General features: G+C 39.5%; 1 protein-coding gene across 2 annotated transcripts in view; it reads left to right on the top strand.

The window, feature by feature from the left end:
- Positions 1 to 5,221: 5,221 nt before the first annotated feature.
- The window catches only part of PPIL4 (peptidylprolyl isomerase like 4), a 38,122-nt gene continuing 26,636 nt past the window's right edge, over positions 5,222 to 16,707 (top strand). Inside the window, exons 1-7 of one of the 2 annotated variants that reach the window (XM_032407682.1) lie at positions 5,222 to 5,348; positions 10,965 to 11,032; positions 11,120 to 11,184; positions 11,683 to 11,800; positions 12,947 to 13,089; positions 14,251 to 14,347; positions 15,096 to 15,212. In XM_032407682.1, the coding sequence (XP_032263573.1) occupies positions 5,279 to 5,348; positions 10,965 to 11,032; positions 11,120 to 11,184; positions 11,683 to 11,800; positions 12,947 to 13,089; positions 14,251 to 14,347; positions 15,096 to 15,212 (678 nt within the window). In that variant the 5' untranslated portion in view covers positions 5,222 to 5,278. The remainder of the gene's footprint in view (positions 5,349 to 10,964; positions 11,033 to 11,119; positions 11,185 to 11,682; positions 11,801 to 12,946; positions 13,090 to 14,250; positions 14,348 to 15,095; positions 15,213 to 16,707) is intronic. The other variant, XM_032407683.1, reaches the window with a different exon arrangement.

The following is a 16,707-nucleotide window of genomic DNA, read 5'->3' on the forward strand; positions in this document are numbered from 1 at the left end:
CCACAGGATAAGGGATCAGTCCCCTGAGACAGCCCCCGCCTACTCTCACCCACACATACTTCAGATGCCAATTGCAAGCCCAGGTTATTACCTGTGCTTTTGACCAATCAGCTACAGAGCATAGGTTCCAATAACCCCCTCCTTGGATTGGATTAATTTGCTAGAGCGACTCATAGAACTCAGGGAAACACTTACTTATATTTGCCAGTTTGTTAAAGGATATAATAAAAGATAGAACAACCAGATGGAAACAGATGCATAGGGTAAGGTATGTGGGAAGGGGCAGAGCTTCCATGCCCTCCCCAGGCACACCATATTCCTAGCACCTCCCCCTGTTCACCAACCTTGAAGCTCTCTGAACCGTGTACTTATGGGATTTTAATGGAGGCATCATCAATCATTAACTCCATTTTTAGCCCTTGTCCCATTTCAAGAGTATGAGGGGCAGGGCTGAAAATTCTAAGCTTCTAGTCACATCTTGGTCTTTCTGGTGACCAACCCTCATCCAGGAGCCAGCCAGAAGCCCACCCAGAGTTACCACAGTAGAACAAAAGACACTCTTATCACCCAGGAAATCACAAGGGTTTCAGAAGCTCTGTGTCAGAGACAGAGTCAAAGAGCAATATTACGGATACCTGACTGGTTCAGCTGGTAGAGCATGTAACTTTCGATCTTGGGGTTGTGAGTTCAAGCCCCATATTGGGCCTAGAACTTACTTTAAAAAAAACAAAAAGAGGCGGCGCCTGGGTGGCTCAGTTGGTTAAGTGTCTGCCTTCCACTCAGGTCATGATCGCAGGGTCCTGGGATCGAGCCCCGTGTCAGGCTCTCTGCTCAGTGGGAAGCCTGCTTCTCCCTCTCCCACTCCCCCTGCTTGTGTTCCCTCTCTCGCTGTGTCTCTGTCAAATAAATAAAATCTTAAAAAAAATAAATAAATAAAAATAAAAACAAAATAAAAAAAAAGAGAGAGAGAGAGACCAATCTTAGAACAAGAGATGCTCCTAGTGTTCTTATCTCTTAGGAAATTACAGGGTTTCGGGAGCTCCATGCCAGGAGCTGGGGCAGGGACCAATGTATTTTCTATTAATTCACAGCATGTCTTTTATATGCAAAACAACCAATCCAGAGCCCATATTCTGAATCCCTTCTTCCACCAGGCTTTTACGGTCCAGGAGGCAATATTCCTCTGTCCTAATCATCCCAGGACCAGGTACCAGACAACTAGAGACAGCCTATAATATACCCCAGAGCCCACTGATATTATTCAAACTAGCCAGTTCTAAGCCTGTTTATCCTACCTTGTCTCACCTTCCCCCCATGGAAACCACAATAAGGACTCCTGCCTATAGTTTCCTCTTGGCTCCTTCCACCTCCTGACCAACCCTGATATTTTCTATTTGGCCCTGCATGGCATGTTGTGCCCCCCCACCCCACCTCTTTGGGAACTGTGAGTAACAAACTATCTTTTCAGTGGCAATCATCTCCTGACCTGTTGGCTTCACCATACATGAATAATAATAAAACCTACATTTTATTTTTTTTAAAGATTTAATTTATTTATTTGACAGAGAGAGACACAGTGAGAGAGGGAACACAAGCAGGGGGAGTGGGAGAAGGAGAAGCAGGCTTCCCGCAGAGCGGGGAGCCCGATGCGGGGCTCGATCCCAGGACTCTGGGATCATGACCTGAGCCGAAGGCAGATGCTTAACGACTGAGACACCCAGGCGCCCCTAAAACCTACATTTTAAAACACCATACTAATATCTACTGAAAAGGCCAATGCTGTAATAATCACAACAAAGAAAAGGCGGTTGAAGTTCTTGACAAGGCAGATGAAGAAGCAGGTAAAGATTGCTTCCAAAGAGGGCAAAATGTCCTGCTTTCTAGCCAGCTAGAAATGTTTTCTAGCCCCTGGACTGTCACTGTCCCAGATATCTTACTGTAAATGTTATGACAACAGTGACTACGATGAATCTCAGTTCACCAAACTGAGATTCCTCAGGATGTGAGGAGAAAAAGCAGGAAAAGGAACAGATAAAGAAAATCATGCTGGACTTGTCAAGCACATGAATGCTTCTGCACCATATAATATTATATTTGATCATAAATATGTGTTTTTGTTGTTCATACATTTAATCATTTAAAATCATGATTTTACTTTTGGCAATTTTAGTAAGGCTACAGACATTTGAATGTGATTGTTCAGATTAGTATATGAAATGATGTCAACAAAGAAATTCGTCATAATGGTTGGTGATGTTGATATTCGGAAGGCAATACAAATTTACTAATCTTTTCTCTAGACTAAATCTACTTTAGTAGTTACATTTGGTAGAATTGTGAAGGTTGTATCTCATTTCTTTTCACCTATGTATCTACTATATAAACCACTTAAGTATTTATACCATTAGAATTCAAAGTGTAATACGATGCTGACAAGCATAAACTATATAACATCATGAAATAGTATTTTTCCCATGAAGGTAGAATATTTGATATTTAGTGATATATCAGTGTGTATATGTGTGTATATATATTTGGTATAGCATAATTTAAAGATATAGCAAATTACACACTGAAGAATAAATAAGGTATTCTATCTTTGGCTTAAGATATCACACCTGGGGGCGCCTGGGTGGCTCAGTCGTTAAGCGTCTGCCTTCGGCTCAGGTCATGATTCCAGGTCCTGGGATCGAGCCCCACATCGGGCTCCCTGCTCCGCGGGAAGCCTGCTTCTCCCTCTCCCACTCCCCCTGCTTGTGTTCCCTCTCTCGCTGTCTCTCTGTCAAATAAATAAATAAAATCTTTAAAAAAAAAAAAAAAAAGATATCACACCTGGGCCTCGAGTCTGCTAAAGAGTCTGGCTATATCATTTATGGTGATTAGTGTATCACTTTCTATGTTAAATCATTCCTCGCATTTATTATGTCAATTTCTAATTCTCTTTGAATAGTCCAAATTTGTCTTTAAAAATTATTTAACTTTTCCAAATCCTCTTTTTTTCTTGATCTATTTCTTTTAAGCATACACAGAAATTTTTTTTTTTCAATTTAAATTCAATTAATTGGTGCGCCTGGGTGGCTTAGTCGGTTAAGCTTCTGCCTTGGGCTCAGGTCATGATCCCAGGGTCCTGGGATCAAGCCCTGTATCATTGGGCTCCCTGCTCAGAGGGGAGCCTGCTTCTCCCTCTTCCTTTGCCTCTTCCCCAGCTTGTGCTTCCTCACTTGCTCTCTGTCAAATAAATAAAATCTTAAAAAAATAAATTCAAGTAACATATAGTGTATTATTAGTTTCAGAGGTAGAGTTCAGTGATTCATCAGTCTTATAGAATACCCAGTCCTCATTACATCACATGCCCTCCTAATGTCCATCACCCAGTTACCCCATCCTCCCACCCTCTCCCCTCCAGCAACTCTCAGTTTGCTTTCTATGATTAAGAGTCTCTCATGGTTTGTCTCTGTCTCTGATTTCATCTTGTTTTATTTTTCCCTCCCTTCCCCTATGATCCTCTGTTTTGTTTCTTAAATTCTACATTATCAGTGAGATCATATGATAATTGTTTTTCTCTGATTGACTTATTTTGCTTAGCATAATACCCTCTAGTTCTATCCACGTTGTTGCAAACAACAAGATTTCATTTTTCTGTGAGGGCTGAGTAATATTCCATTATAAATGTACACACACACACACACACACACACACACACCCCACACACACCTTCTTTATCCATTCATCTGGGCTCTTTCCATAGCTTGGCTATTGTGGACATTGCTGCTATAAACATTGGGGTGCAGGTGCCCCTTCCGATCACTACATTTGCATACATAGAATTTTACCAAATATTATCCTGTAATTTCTAGTCTTACTATTAAAATTATATTGGGAAAAGATTAGCATATGTGCTGCCTAAGTGAGCACTATATTGGGAAAAGATTAGATGAGTTTTATACAGTATCCAAAATAGCTGTACCACTTTATATTCCCATCAACAATCCCATTGTTACTTTAATTTGTATTTCTTTAATTAATTGCCAATATTCATTAATTCACTCAACTGATATTTATTCACCCATTATGTGGCAGGCTGTTATAGGCACTAGGGATACAGCAATAAACAAAACTGGCAAGATTGGCTATAGCCTTCTAGAGCTTATATTTTAGTAATATAAAAATAATTTATATTTATCATAAACAAATTCATAAATAGTGTGTTAGATAGTGAAGAGAGCCATGGGGAAAAAGCTTTATGGAGAAAAACAAAAGTGTATGTATGTGGGTTTAATTTTAATTATGGTAGTCAGGGAAAGCTTCACTGAGAGGTGACAAGTGGCCTAAAGGAGGTGAAGGAGAGCCATGAAAATATCTGGAGGAAGAGGGTTGTAACTGGAGTGGGCAGCCAGCCCAAAGGCCCAGAGGCAGAAGTGCAGCCAACAGTGTTCAAAGAATAGCAAAAGTCTAGTGTGGCTTCTAAGTAAGAGAGAAGACAGGTAGATACGGCAGCAGAGAGAGTATCATGTATGGCCTTGCAGACCATTATAAAAACGTTGGCTTTGGTGAGATGTGAAGTAATTGGAAGCTGTAATTGTACAAAATGGTATAAAAGTGACTGATCTGTTTGGTCAGATTTAGGGGAATAAACTGCATGAAAACCCTCAACAGAGGCCAAAAATCGTTTTATAAGTCTTCAAATTGAAAGATTATTGATAAACCAGTAGAGATTTGGGGCTGAAGCCTACTGTCTTTTAGCTTGTCGCACTAAGGACCTGTCACTGTTAGCAAAGCTTCTGTCCTAGGCACAATTAGCCAGGGAAGAAGTCCTTGTTAATCACCTTTCTGGGTAACAAACTGTACATTTAAGGCCTAAAGGTTTTGATTCAGGACGACGAAAAACACGGATTAGGAAATCCAGAGTAGTCGTCCCAAGAACGTGGGAGAAGCTGGCGCCGTGGTCGCTCTCCATGCTCCCCGAGGAGCAGAGAAGAAAGGGCTGCTCGAAGGTCCGCCCTGTTCTTGAGAAGGACACAAAAGGGACACAAAACCCTTTACAAAAGTCCTTTTGAGCGACGGGCTCCCGCGCTAGTCGCCCAGGAAGAACCAGGGTTTTCAAAAAAGGCCGCGTCGGAGGCAGGGTGGGTAGGCGCCGACCAGGCGGGCCGCGACGGGAGGGGCGTCGCCGAAGGGATGACGTAAAAGGCGTCGCGCCGAGAGTGACGCGTGGCGTAGATCACGACGGGCTGCGCCTGTCACACCCGCGGCTTGTTGCGGAGGAGGAGCGGGCGCCATGGCGGTTCTGCTGGAGACCACTTTGGGCGACGTCGTCATCGATCTGTACACTGAGGAGCGGCCGCGCGGTGAGACCCGGGCCCCGCTCACGTCTCGCCAGGGCCACGATCTCCTTTCCCTACTGTCCCTTCGCTGCCCGGTCCCCTTGACTGGGTTCGAGCTTCTAGGCTGCTGGTGCCCACGACTGGGCTGTTTTATTAGCGGGCCGTGGTTCGAAAAGTTTTTGTGAGAAGCAGCCTCTCTCCTGTATCTGGGGCTGGCCAATCGGGTGGCGGGTGCTTGTGGCATTAAATGCCCATGGGTGTGTGTGTGTGTGTGTGTGTGTGTGTGTGTGTGTGTGGTGCAGGCTGCGTATACCATAGCCGTAGCTTTTGTGGCTTTACTGCGCTTTACTCGTGAGAGGAACACAACCTGTATTCCTTGGTGTGGAATCAGTAAGTCCTAATGGAAGCGGGAAGGATGTGTTTGGAGCAGTGAGTGTGAGCATCCCGCCTGGGTGGAGGAAGGGCTGTCCAGAGATGTGCACGCAGCCCTAGCAAACACTCACTTATCGTCTGCTGTGCAAGACTGCCAAGCTCTGGGATAGGCGTCTTGTCCTGGAGGGTCTAATTTTCCACTGGCAGAAATAGACGTGGGAGCCCCTTTAAGTGTTGTAGGTCTTACAACCCATTGTAAGTGGTGTAGTTGAAGAATGTGTAAGTTGCTATGGAAACCAGTGGAGGGAGTAATTCTTCCCGGTTGGGGGCGGGGAGAAGCGAAGAAAGCCAAGAAAGTAGACCACTTGAACTAGCTCTTTCAAAAGATGAGTGGGAATGAGGGTGGTTTTTTTTTTTTTTTTTTTTTTTGCTTGGAATTTTCTGGAAACAGCAAGTAGTTTGGCATGGCTTGAAGGAATGATACGTGACGTGGAATGGCAGACTACGAGTCTGGTCCTATAGGTTATATTGGTTAGATCGGATGTGAATAGTCTCGTGTGCTCTACTGATGGCTAGGGTCTTTGAAGGTTTTAAAAGCAGGATCGAGGCATGGCACATTTGTTTTAGGACGATAACAGGCAACAGTGTGGAGACTGTATCAGAATTGGGAGAAACTAGAGGCCACAGAGATTAGTTACAGTCAGGATCCTGTCCCCTTGGAATGCAGAGTCTGTCAAAGAGGATGAAACAGTATGTACAATAAGGGTCTTTCTGCCCTATTACACTCTATCACACTGAGTTGTCCCCCCCCCCCCCCACACTGCATGCTCAATCATACATCCATACCTTTCTCATACTGTTGCCTCTACTCCAATGATTCTCTCTACTGTTGTCCTTTTGGCAAACTTCCTGCTTATTATTCAAACCTTGGATCAAGCATGATTTCTTCTGTGAAGCTCTCCCTTGCCCCTAAGAGGAATTAGATCTGTTTCTTCTGCTCTGAGATCTTTTTAAACAGCATGTAACACATTTTGTTATATCATTTACCTGTTATCCTGGAATTGTTTGCAAAGGCTTAGTCGCCTTCTTGTCTATCCTAAGCACCTGGTGCAATGCCTGCCACTTTGCACACATTAAAGGCTCATTACAGTGACTAATGTATATATATATACATTATGTATAATGTATATGTACGTGTTTATTAGTTAGGATTCTCAGTGCAGATGATAGAAACTCAAACTGGCTTAAACAAAGAAAATAATTGATTGCCTCCTGTTACTGAGGTAAGCTTGGCTTTAAGGATGGTGGGATCCAGAAATTCAAAGGATGTTATAGGGAATTGTATTTTTCATCTCTTGGTTTTGCTTTCCTTTGAATTTGTTTGACACTCTCTTCATGTGGGACAGCACCTCGCAAATGAATGGGCCCCTTTCCCCAGGGTTGTGAAGAACTAAAGGGGAGGTAGGGTTATCCTACCTAGTTAACACAGACAGAATAGACAAATAGCGATTCTGCAAAGATAGTTTGGAAGACTAAAAAGATAAGCCCACCCCATTTGTATGTATTTGTAAGCCTGTGATCGGATATTTACTTACATGTATAACTACTTATCGCTTTAGAGTAAATATATCCAGACTTAGTTTTCTTCCTCTTTCCCTCCCCTTCTCCCTTCCTTCTATTTTTTCCTTTTTTTACTTTTTATTATAGAAAACTTATATACAGAAGGAGAGTCATGAAAATGAGCCCTCATGTGCCAATGACCAGTTAACGAACGGTTGTCAACACATAACCAATATCGTTTCATTTATACTGGATTTTTTGTAATAAATCCATTACATGGGACTTACTTAATCTGCAGTTACTTCAATTTGTATTTCTAAAAAGTGGTTAAAAAAATAACCACAAATCATTATCACATCTGAAAAAATTGGCAATAATTTTTTGGTATCATTCATATTTTCCTTTTGTCTCATAAGTGTTTTAAAAATATTTGGTAATTTAAGGATGCAAACAAGGTTCATTTATTATATTGGCTGATATAGCTCTTAAATATCTTTTAATCTATAGCTTCTCCCCCTTGCCTTATTTATTTATTTATTTTAAATTTTATTTATTTATTTGACAGAGAGAGACACAGCAAAAGAGGGAACACGAGCGGGGGAGTGGGAGAGGGAGAAGCAGGCTTCCTGCTGAGCAGGGAGCCTGATGCGTTGGGGGGCTCCATCCAAGGGCCCTGGGATCATGACCTGAGCTGAAGGCAGTAGCTTAATGACTGAGCCACCCAGGAGCCCCTCCCCTTGCCTTTTTTTTAAAAAAAATTTTGTTTATTTGAATTTAGGTGACACATAATGTTACATTAGTTTCAGGTGCAAGATAGTGATTCACCTTCTCTATATGTTATGCTATGTTCACAACCCCCCGTGCCTATTTTTAAAGACTATTTTTTTAGAGCAATTTAAGGCTCATAGCAAAACTGAGGGGAAGCTATATAGAGAGATTTCCCATAGACCCCTATCGCCACGTGTGTGCAGCCTCTCCCATTTTCAGTATCCCCCACCAGGGTCTACCTTTGTTGTACGTCTGTACCATTTGTACTATGTAACACTGTACACTTGTTATTACAGTGGTACATTTGATGAACCTACATCGACACGTCATAATCCGTAGTTTACATTGAGGTACACTCTTGGTGTTGTACCTTCTATGGGTTTGGACAAATGTATAATACATATATCCACCATTACAGTATCATACAGGAAAATCATGCACATCATGCCCTAAAAATCTTCTGTGCTCTGCCTATTTATTTGCACCCCTCTCCTCAACTCCTGGCAACCAGTGATCTTTTACTGTATCCATAGATTTGTTTTTTCCAGAATGTTATATGGATGGAATCATACAGTAAGTAATCTTTACAGATTGGTTTCTTTCAATTTGTAATATGCATTTAAGGTTCCTCCATATCTTTTCATGGCTTGATAGCTCATTTCTTTTTAGTAGCAAATAATAATATTCCATTGTCTGGATGTATTTATTCAGTATTTATTCAGTACACATAGTATTTATTCAGTCACCTACTTAAGGACATCTTGGTTGTTTCCATATTTTGGCAATTGTGAACAAACCTGCTATAAACGTGTATGCAGGTTTTTGTGTGAACATACATTTTCATCTCCTTTGAGTAAATACCAAGAGGTGTGATTGCTAGATTTTATGGTAAGAATGTGTTCAGTTTTGTAAGAAACTGCCAAGGTCCATACGTTATATTGGTTGATATCTTTTAATCTACAGTTTCTTCCCCACCCCTAACCCCCATTTTTCCCTTAATGGTTTTTGTTTTGTTTTGTTTTGTTTTTGAGAGTTTACTTATTTATTTATTTGAGAGAAAGGAGAGAGTATGAGCGGGGGAGGAGCAGAGGGAGAGGGACAAGCGGACTCCGCATGGAGCCATCGCAGAGCTTGATCCCAGGACCCTGAGATCATGACCTGACTTGAAATAAAGAGTCTGAAGCTTAACTGACTGAGCCACCCAGGCGCCTCTACCTTAACAACTTTTTGAGAAGGAATCTGAGTCATTTGTTTTATAGAATTTCCCTCATTTTGAATTTGACTGATTTTATCCTTGTTGTATCTTTAAATATATTTTTATCTCTTCTATTTCTCATAAATTGCCACTTAGATCTAGAGCCTTGATAAGGTACCGGTTTAATGTTTTTGGCAAGAATATTTTCATATAAGGTAGTCTGCACTTCAGCTGCATCACATTCAGGAAGTACTTGATGTCTGGTTGGTTCTTCCTGCGAAGTTAAAATTGGTCGGTGGGTTCAGGTGTGTCCATCTGATGTATCTGTTATAGTGTCCCCATTAGCTTTTCATCTAAAGATTTTGGCAGCCATTGATCACTACCTAGATCCATTATTTTTGTTTTCTAGTTAAAGGACTACTCTTTTATATTTAACAGTAATCCCAGAAATGTATTTTTCTAGGAAATGTTAAATAATGTATTTTTCTAGGAAAACAGTCAAAATCCTGATATTCAAGACCTTTGGCCCCATCTTACCCCTCCGGTCTATTTACCCTCTATTACTTTGTATTACCAGAGTGTTACAGAGCTTAGACTGGTCTTTTGGACCCTTCAAAAAACATTTATATTTGTACATCCAGACTTATTCATACTGTCTTCCCAGTTTGAAATGCTTACTCTCTACTCTTTGCCTGTCTAGTTCTTGTATTTTTTTTAAATTTTTTTTAAAAGATTTCATTTATTTATTTGACAGAGAGAGACACAGCGAGAAGGGAACACAGCAGGGGGAATGGGAGAGGGAGAAGCAGGCTTCCCGCAGAGCAGGGAGCCCGATGCAGGTCTCGATCCCAGGACCCTGGGATCATGACCCGAGCCGAAGGCAGATGCTTAACGACTGAGCCACCCAGGCGCCCCTGTCTAGTTCTTTTAATGCCCACCTTCAGCCTCTATGAGGTCTTCTAATTTCCCTAGCCAGAAACAATCTTCCTTTTGAACTTTGTGGCTTTTTTAAAACCACTTTTTACCATTTTACTATATAAGTGGCACAGATGGTATTATTAGATATATCCGGTATTGTAATTATTTTGCTCGGGTGTAAGGACCCTGGACAGCCTCATAGGTCTTTCTGTCTGGTTTCTAGCTTAGTGTTCTGAGAGTTTGTTAGTGTACAACTAGACTATGAACTTGTTGAGGGGAGGGACTATGGTTTAATGGCATTTGTGATAGCAGTGCCAAGCACCTAGAAGATACTCCATAAATATTTACTGAATAAATGAGTGTATTTATATGAGAAAGCTGGTACATGATAAGTATATGGATTTTTGTGAAGAGCTATTTAGTCATTAAAGAAATTGGTCTCAGATATTTGATTTTATCTAATTTATATAATTTGTACCCATTTTCAGATACTCTGATAGATTCTTTTCCATCATAGTATCCTCCTTGGGTTTTTTTTCTCTTGCAAAACTAATCCATTAGTTAATGGTTGCCTATCCCAAATAAGTGTCAGTTTCCTGCATTAGCTCAGATGCCCAAGAAGTCCTAAGAAAAAGAGAATAAAAAGATAATTTAAAATATATTGCCTTTTTCTAGACTTACTGCCTTTTTTATGATTTAGGATATTTGACCATTGGGGGGTGTTTGTATGATAATTTAGAAATGAAATTATGCCAACTAAGCATTTACTTGCTTAAAAATGTTTTTGTGAACCACTGTGATAAATTTAGTATTTACTTTTCTTTCAGCCTGCTTGAATTTCCTGAAGTTGTGCAAAATAAAGTATTACAATTATTGTCTTATTCACAATGTACAGGTGAGTTGGTGGATATAAGTCATGTTCTTTATTATTGGAACCATCTAGCAAACTCTGTGAATTAACAAAGTATCCTGTTTATTATAGAGGGATTTTATCATACAAACTGGTGATCCTACAGGGACTGGCCGTGGAGGAGAGTCTGTTTTTGGGTGAGTTCTTTTATTTTTAAATGAGAAAAAATAGAATTGCCTCTTAACAGTGTTATCTAACATATTTCAATCTGCATTTTAAAATACAGTTCAAATATAGATTTTTTTTTTCAAGTTCCCTAAATGTCTATAGCAAATTAAAAAAAAGAGAATATTTTGAATCATAGTGGCATTTCTATAAAGAAATGGTAATCCTATTTGTTACTAGTACTTTGTATTTCATGTTGAGAGTACTTATATTTTATTTTTATTTATTTATTTATTTATTTATTTATTTATTTTTAATTTGACAGAGAGAGACACAGCGAGAGAGGGAACAGAAGCAGGGGGAATGGGAGAGGGAGAAGCAGGCTTCCTGCAGAGCAGGGAGCCCGATGCGGGGCTCGATCCCAGGACCCTGGGATCATGACCTGAGCCGAAGGCAGACGCTTAACGACTGAGCCACCCAGGCGCCCCGAGAGTACTTATATTTTATAACTTTATTGTATGTATTTTCAGTCAACTGTATGGTGATCAAGCAAGCTTTTTCGAGGCTGAAAAAGTACCAAGAATTAAGCACAAGAAGAAAGGCACTGTGTCCATGGTGAACAATGGCAGTGATCAACATGGATCTCAGGTTAGGAAATGAGTAAGAAGATGAGTTTTGTTTTATTTTTTAATTTTTATTTACTTTTTTTATAGAGAACATTTTTTTAAAGATTTTATTTATTTATTTGAGAGAGCGAGAGCATGAGCAGGGGGAGGGGGAGCCCAGTGCAAGGCTCAATCCCAGGACCCTGGGATCATGACGTGAGCTGAGGGTAGATGCTTAACTTACTGTGCCACCCAGGCGCCCCAAGATGAGTTTTGTTTTAAAATGAAGGACTGGAAAGAGCCACAAGTTAATCGCTTTAAGCTATCCAATAAGAAGAGAATTTCAAAGATAATTGTTAGAAGAAAAATATTATACTATATTTTTTTCTATATAAAAAATTATTTTGGGGGGCACCTGGCTGGCTCAGTCAGTAGAGCATGTGACTCCTCAGCGTTGTGAGTTTGAGCCCCATGTTGGGTATAGAGGTTACTTAAAAATAAAATATTTAAAAAAAAAATTACTTTGTTCTTTTAAAAAATTTATTTATTTATATTTTTTTTATTAGAGAGAGAGAGAAGGGGGGTCAGAGGGAGAGATAGAATCTTAAGCAGGCTCCACCCCAGCACGAGCCTGACACAGGGCTCGATCTCACAACCTTGAGATCATGACCTGAGCTGAAATCAAGAGTCAGATGCTTAACCACTTGAGCCACCCAGTCGCCCGTACTTTTTTCTTTTAAAGGCATGTCCAGTGTGAGGAGTTCAGAAGATACAAAAACGTATAACATTATCCACAATCCTACTATCCATGGATCATCACTGTTCACATTGTGGTCTGTTTCCTTTTGGTATTTATTACTTCAAAACAGATCATGTTGAGAACCTTTCATTCATTGTCTGATCCTCACAACAACCCATTTTGGGGTAGATGCTTTTTTTCCCCTCACAGTTCACATGTTAAGAAACTGAGCTTTGGTTTGCCCAAGTATTTTAAACAATGGGAAGCATCTGTATGTGTATTGATATTTTATGTATAAGCTTGTACTTTTTAATTAGTACTAGTAACAAGTGGGTAAGAATCCGTGCAGTGAATGTAGAGTATTGTGTTTGTATATTTTTGTCAGTCTGTAACTGATTTCAGTTTGAATTATAGATATATATTTATATTTTTCTGTGTCTTTCTATTCAGTTTCTTATTACTACAGGAGATAATCTAGATTATCTTGATGGTGTTCATACAGTGTTTGGTGAGGTGACAGAAGGCATGGACATAATTAAGAAAATTAATGAGACCTTTGTTGACAAGGACTTTGTACCATATCAAGATATCAGGTGTGGTTGCTATCTCAATGTACTAGAATGTTTTAATATTGTGATGTTTGTGGAGATGGCAAGCATAGAACTGGTTTTTGGATAATTCCAAAATGTGAATTAATACGAGACTATACGAATCCATAAAGTAAAAAAGACCTTTTGTATTTTTATACTTTTTTTTTTTTTTTTTTTTAAGATTTTATTTATTTATTTGACAGAGAGAGAATGAGAGAGAAAGCACATGAGAGGGGGAGGGTCAGAGGGAGAAGCAGACTCCCTGCCGAGCAGGGAGCCCAATGCGGGACTCGATCCAGGGACTCCAGGATCATGACCTGAGCCGAAGGCAGTCGCTTAACCAACTGAGCCACTCAGGCGCCCCTCCTTTTTTTTTTTTAAAGATTTTATTTATTTATTTGAGAGAGAGAGAGAGAATGAGAGAGAGAACACGAGAGGGGGGAGGGTCAGAGGGAGAAGCAGACTCCCTGCTGAGCAGGGAGCCCGATGTGGGACTCAATCCTGGGACTCCAGGATCATGACCTGAGCTGAGGGCAGTCGCTTAACCAACTGAGCCACCCAGGCGCCCTTGTATTTTTATACTTCTACTAATTATTTATAATTGCTTATGTTGGGAGGAATTATTAATCCTTAATTTAGGTTTAGTTTTTTTTTTTTTTTTTTAAGATATTTATTTATTTATTTAAAAGAGAGAAAGACAGTGAGAGAGGGAACACAAGCAGGGGGAGTGGGAGAGGGAGAAGCAGGCTTCCCGCTGAGCAGGGAGCCCGATGCGGGGCTTGATTCCAGGCCCCTGGGATCATGACCTGAGCCGAAGGCAGACGCCCAATGACTGAGCCACCCAGGCGCCCCTCCTTAATTTAGTTTTAAAAAATGTATATTATTGAGAAATATGGCAAAAGTACTAAGATTTAGACATATTAATATTAGATATATTATCTTAGAGTAACGCAGAGTAGTAAATCTAATATCAAACAATGAAAAACAGTAACACTGATTATGAAAGTATACTCTCGTAATGTATACTTGTGCATTAAAATTTAAGTGCCTATGATTTTTGGGCGTTAGAGATACTTAAGACATTTGTTATAATCTTTATAAAAAGTAAAACATGAATTCTGAAATAATGTAAATGAAACCTTTGACTTGGATTTATTTTGTAAGGATAAATCATACAGTGATTTTAGATGATCCGTTTGATGACCCTCCTGATTTATTAATTCCTGATCGATCACCAGAACCTACAAGGGAACAGCTAGATGTAAGTAGAGTCCTCTTGTAATTGAGTGTACATGCATATTAATGCTTTGCATAGATTTTGCTTTTTAGTTTATTAAAACTTATTTCTTCAGAATGACTATCTTGCTTGATCAATTCTACTAGGACAAGTTTAGCCTTCTTTTTCTCTTCCATAGAGATACTAATTTTTCTAGCTATCTTTTGATTTCCCTAATTTCCTTTCTTCAATTTCTGTTCCACTAGAAGAGCCTTAGCTCTGGAAGCTTATGTGAATACCTTGCGAAAATGTTTTTCTTGTCTCCTAACTCTAGGAGTGTAGCTTTAAGGCTAAGGTAAACTATCATCTTGTAAGGGAGTTTTCAACTGGGAACACTCTGGAGCCATGCTAGAACCCAGAAATTTTTGTGAAATAATGTAGACTTTTCCTTCATATTTTTTAAGATATAAGTTTCTGTTTATGAGGCTTTCTCAAAGCTGAATTGATCTTCATAGTTGGGATTTGGTGCTTAATTTTTAAGGTCATTTATTTTCTGCATTCAGCACTGAGTTGGATACCAGATAGTTTCTTTATGTTTATCTTGATTTAATAATAAATTAGAAGCTTAGTCTGGCTCATATTATCAAATTAATTTAAATCAATTTTCAGAGGCTTATAAGTTTCAGTCTATTCTAACGCATTTGATGGAACCAAGGACAAAGCATCACATCTCCCGTATTTCTCAGATTTTTCAATTCTTTCACTATATGTTTAAGTAACTTCTGCCTTACAGAGTGGTCGAATAGGAGCAGATGAAGAAATTGATGATTTCAAAGGAAGATCAGCTGAAGAAGTAGAAGAAATAAAGGCAGAAAAAGAGGCCAAAACTCAGGCTATTCTATTAGAAATGGTAAGATGATTATCTTTGTTCAGATAGTTGTTCTGCAATTTATTTAATATACAATTCATTGTGAGTTTATTTTTTGGTTCTTTGTTTTTCTTTTTTTTTTTTAGGTTGGGAGAGGGCGGGACGCGGTGGGGCGAGGGAGAGAGAGAATCTCAAGCAGGTTCCACACCCAGCACAGAGCCCAATGTGGGGCTCAGTTCCACAACCCTGACATAATAACCTGAGCTGAAATTAAGAGTTGGATGCTCATCCAGCTGAGCCACTCAGGCACCCCTATTTTTGGCTCTTTGATAGTCAAAGTATTAAAAATTTAGCTAAGAGTTCTTTTCTGGATTAAATTTTATATGACATAATACATGAAAGTAAACAAATTTGGTTCCAAAATCAATATAGTACCAAGTGCCTTTTTAAAAAATGAGCAATGGATATACAATTTACAAATATTCATTGAATTTCAATTGTTTATGTTCATTCCATTTTTGAAGACTGTTTATTGGATCGAATTTTATTTGTATTAAAGAACAATTCTTTGGGGGCGCCTGGGTGGCTCAATCTGTTAAGCGGCTGCCTTCGGCTCAGGTCATGATCCTCGAGTCCTGGGATCGAGCCCCACGTCCGGCTCCCTGCTCAGCAGAGAGTGTGCTTCTCCCTCTCCCTCTACCTGCCACTCTGCCTACTTGTGCTCTCTCTTTCTCTGTCAAATAAATAAATAAAATCTTTAAAAAAACAAAAACAAAACAAAACAATTCTTTGTTGAAAAAAATTGTTGTAAAGTGTTGAGGTTAAGTAGTTACAGGATACAAAGAACCTGGATAGAAATTGAGTACTGTAAAACATACTTGTTTGTATTACAGTATGAAGTCATTTGGGGAACAGTTCTTTAGTACTGATTAATTGACCTACTAGACATTTTTTCCATTTGTTAATTTTTTGTGGAATAGGCATATCTGTCCCATAGTAGATCATCAATAAATATTTGAATGGATAATTCAGTTTTTATTATTATCATTATTTTATATAGTAGAGTTTTCAAATTCTTCATCTGTTTCAAAATTCATATTCACATCACCAGTCTGGAGGAACAAATATTAAAGACTATAATTCAAGAAAACTTTACTGAATTAAAAAAAATTTGAAAATCTACACTGTGTAGCTGAGACTATTGGCCCAGAACAACCAACAGCATGACAAATTCTAAGAAAGTTACTGAACTTAAAAGAAAAATCTTTTTCTCTTTTAAGATTTATTTATTTATTTTAGAGAGAATGCAGTGGGGAGGGGCCGAGGGAGAGGGAGAGAGTGTAAAGCAGACTCCACCCTGAGTGGGGAGTCTGATACGGGGCTCAGTCTCACAACCCTGAGATCATGACCTGAGCAGAAACCAAGAGTCGAACGCTTAACCGACTGTTCCACCCAGGCACCCCAAAAGAAGAATCTTTTGAGCAACTGGGCAACAAAAATGACTTATAAGGGAAAGAATATTAGATTATCATCAGAG

The sequence above is a fragment of the Phoca vitulina genome, unplaced genomic scaffold, assembly GCF_004348235.1.
Source record: "Phoca vitulina isolate PV1807 unplaced genomic scaffold, GSC_HSeal_1.0 scaffold9, whole genome shotgun sequence".
Taxonomy (NCBI): Eukaryota; Metazoa; Chordata; class Mammalia; order Carnivora; family Phocidae; genus Phoca; species Phoca vitulina.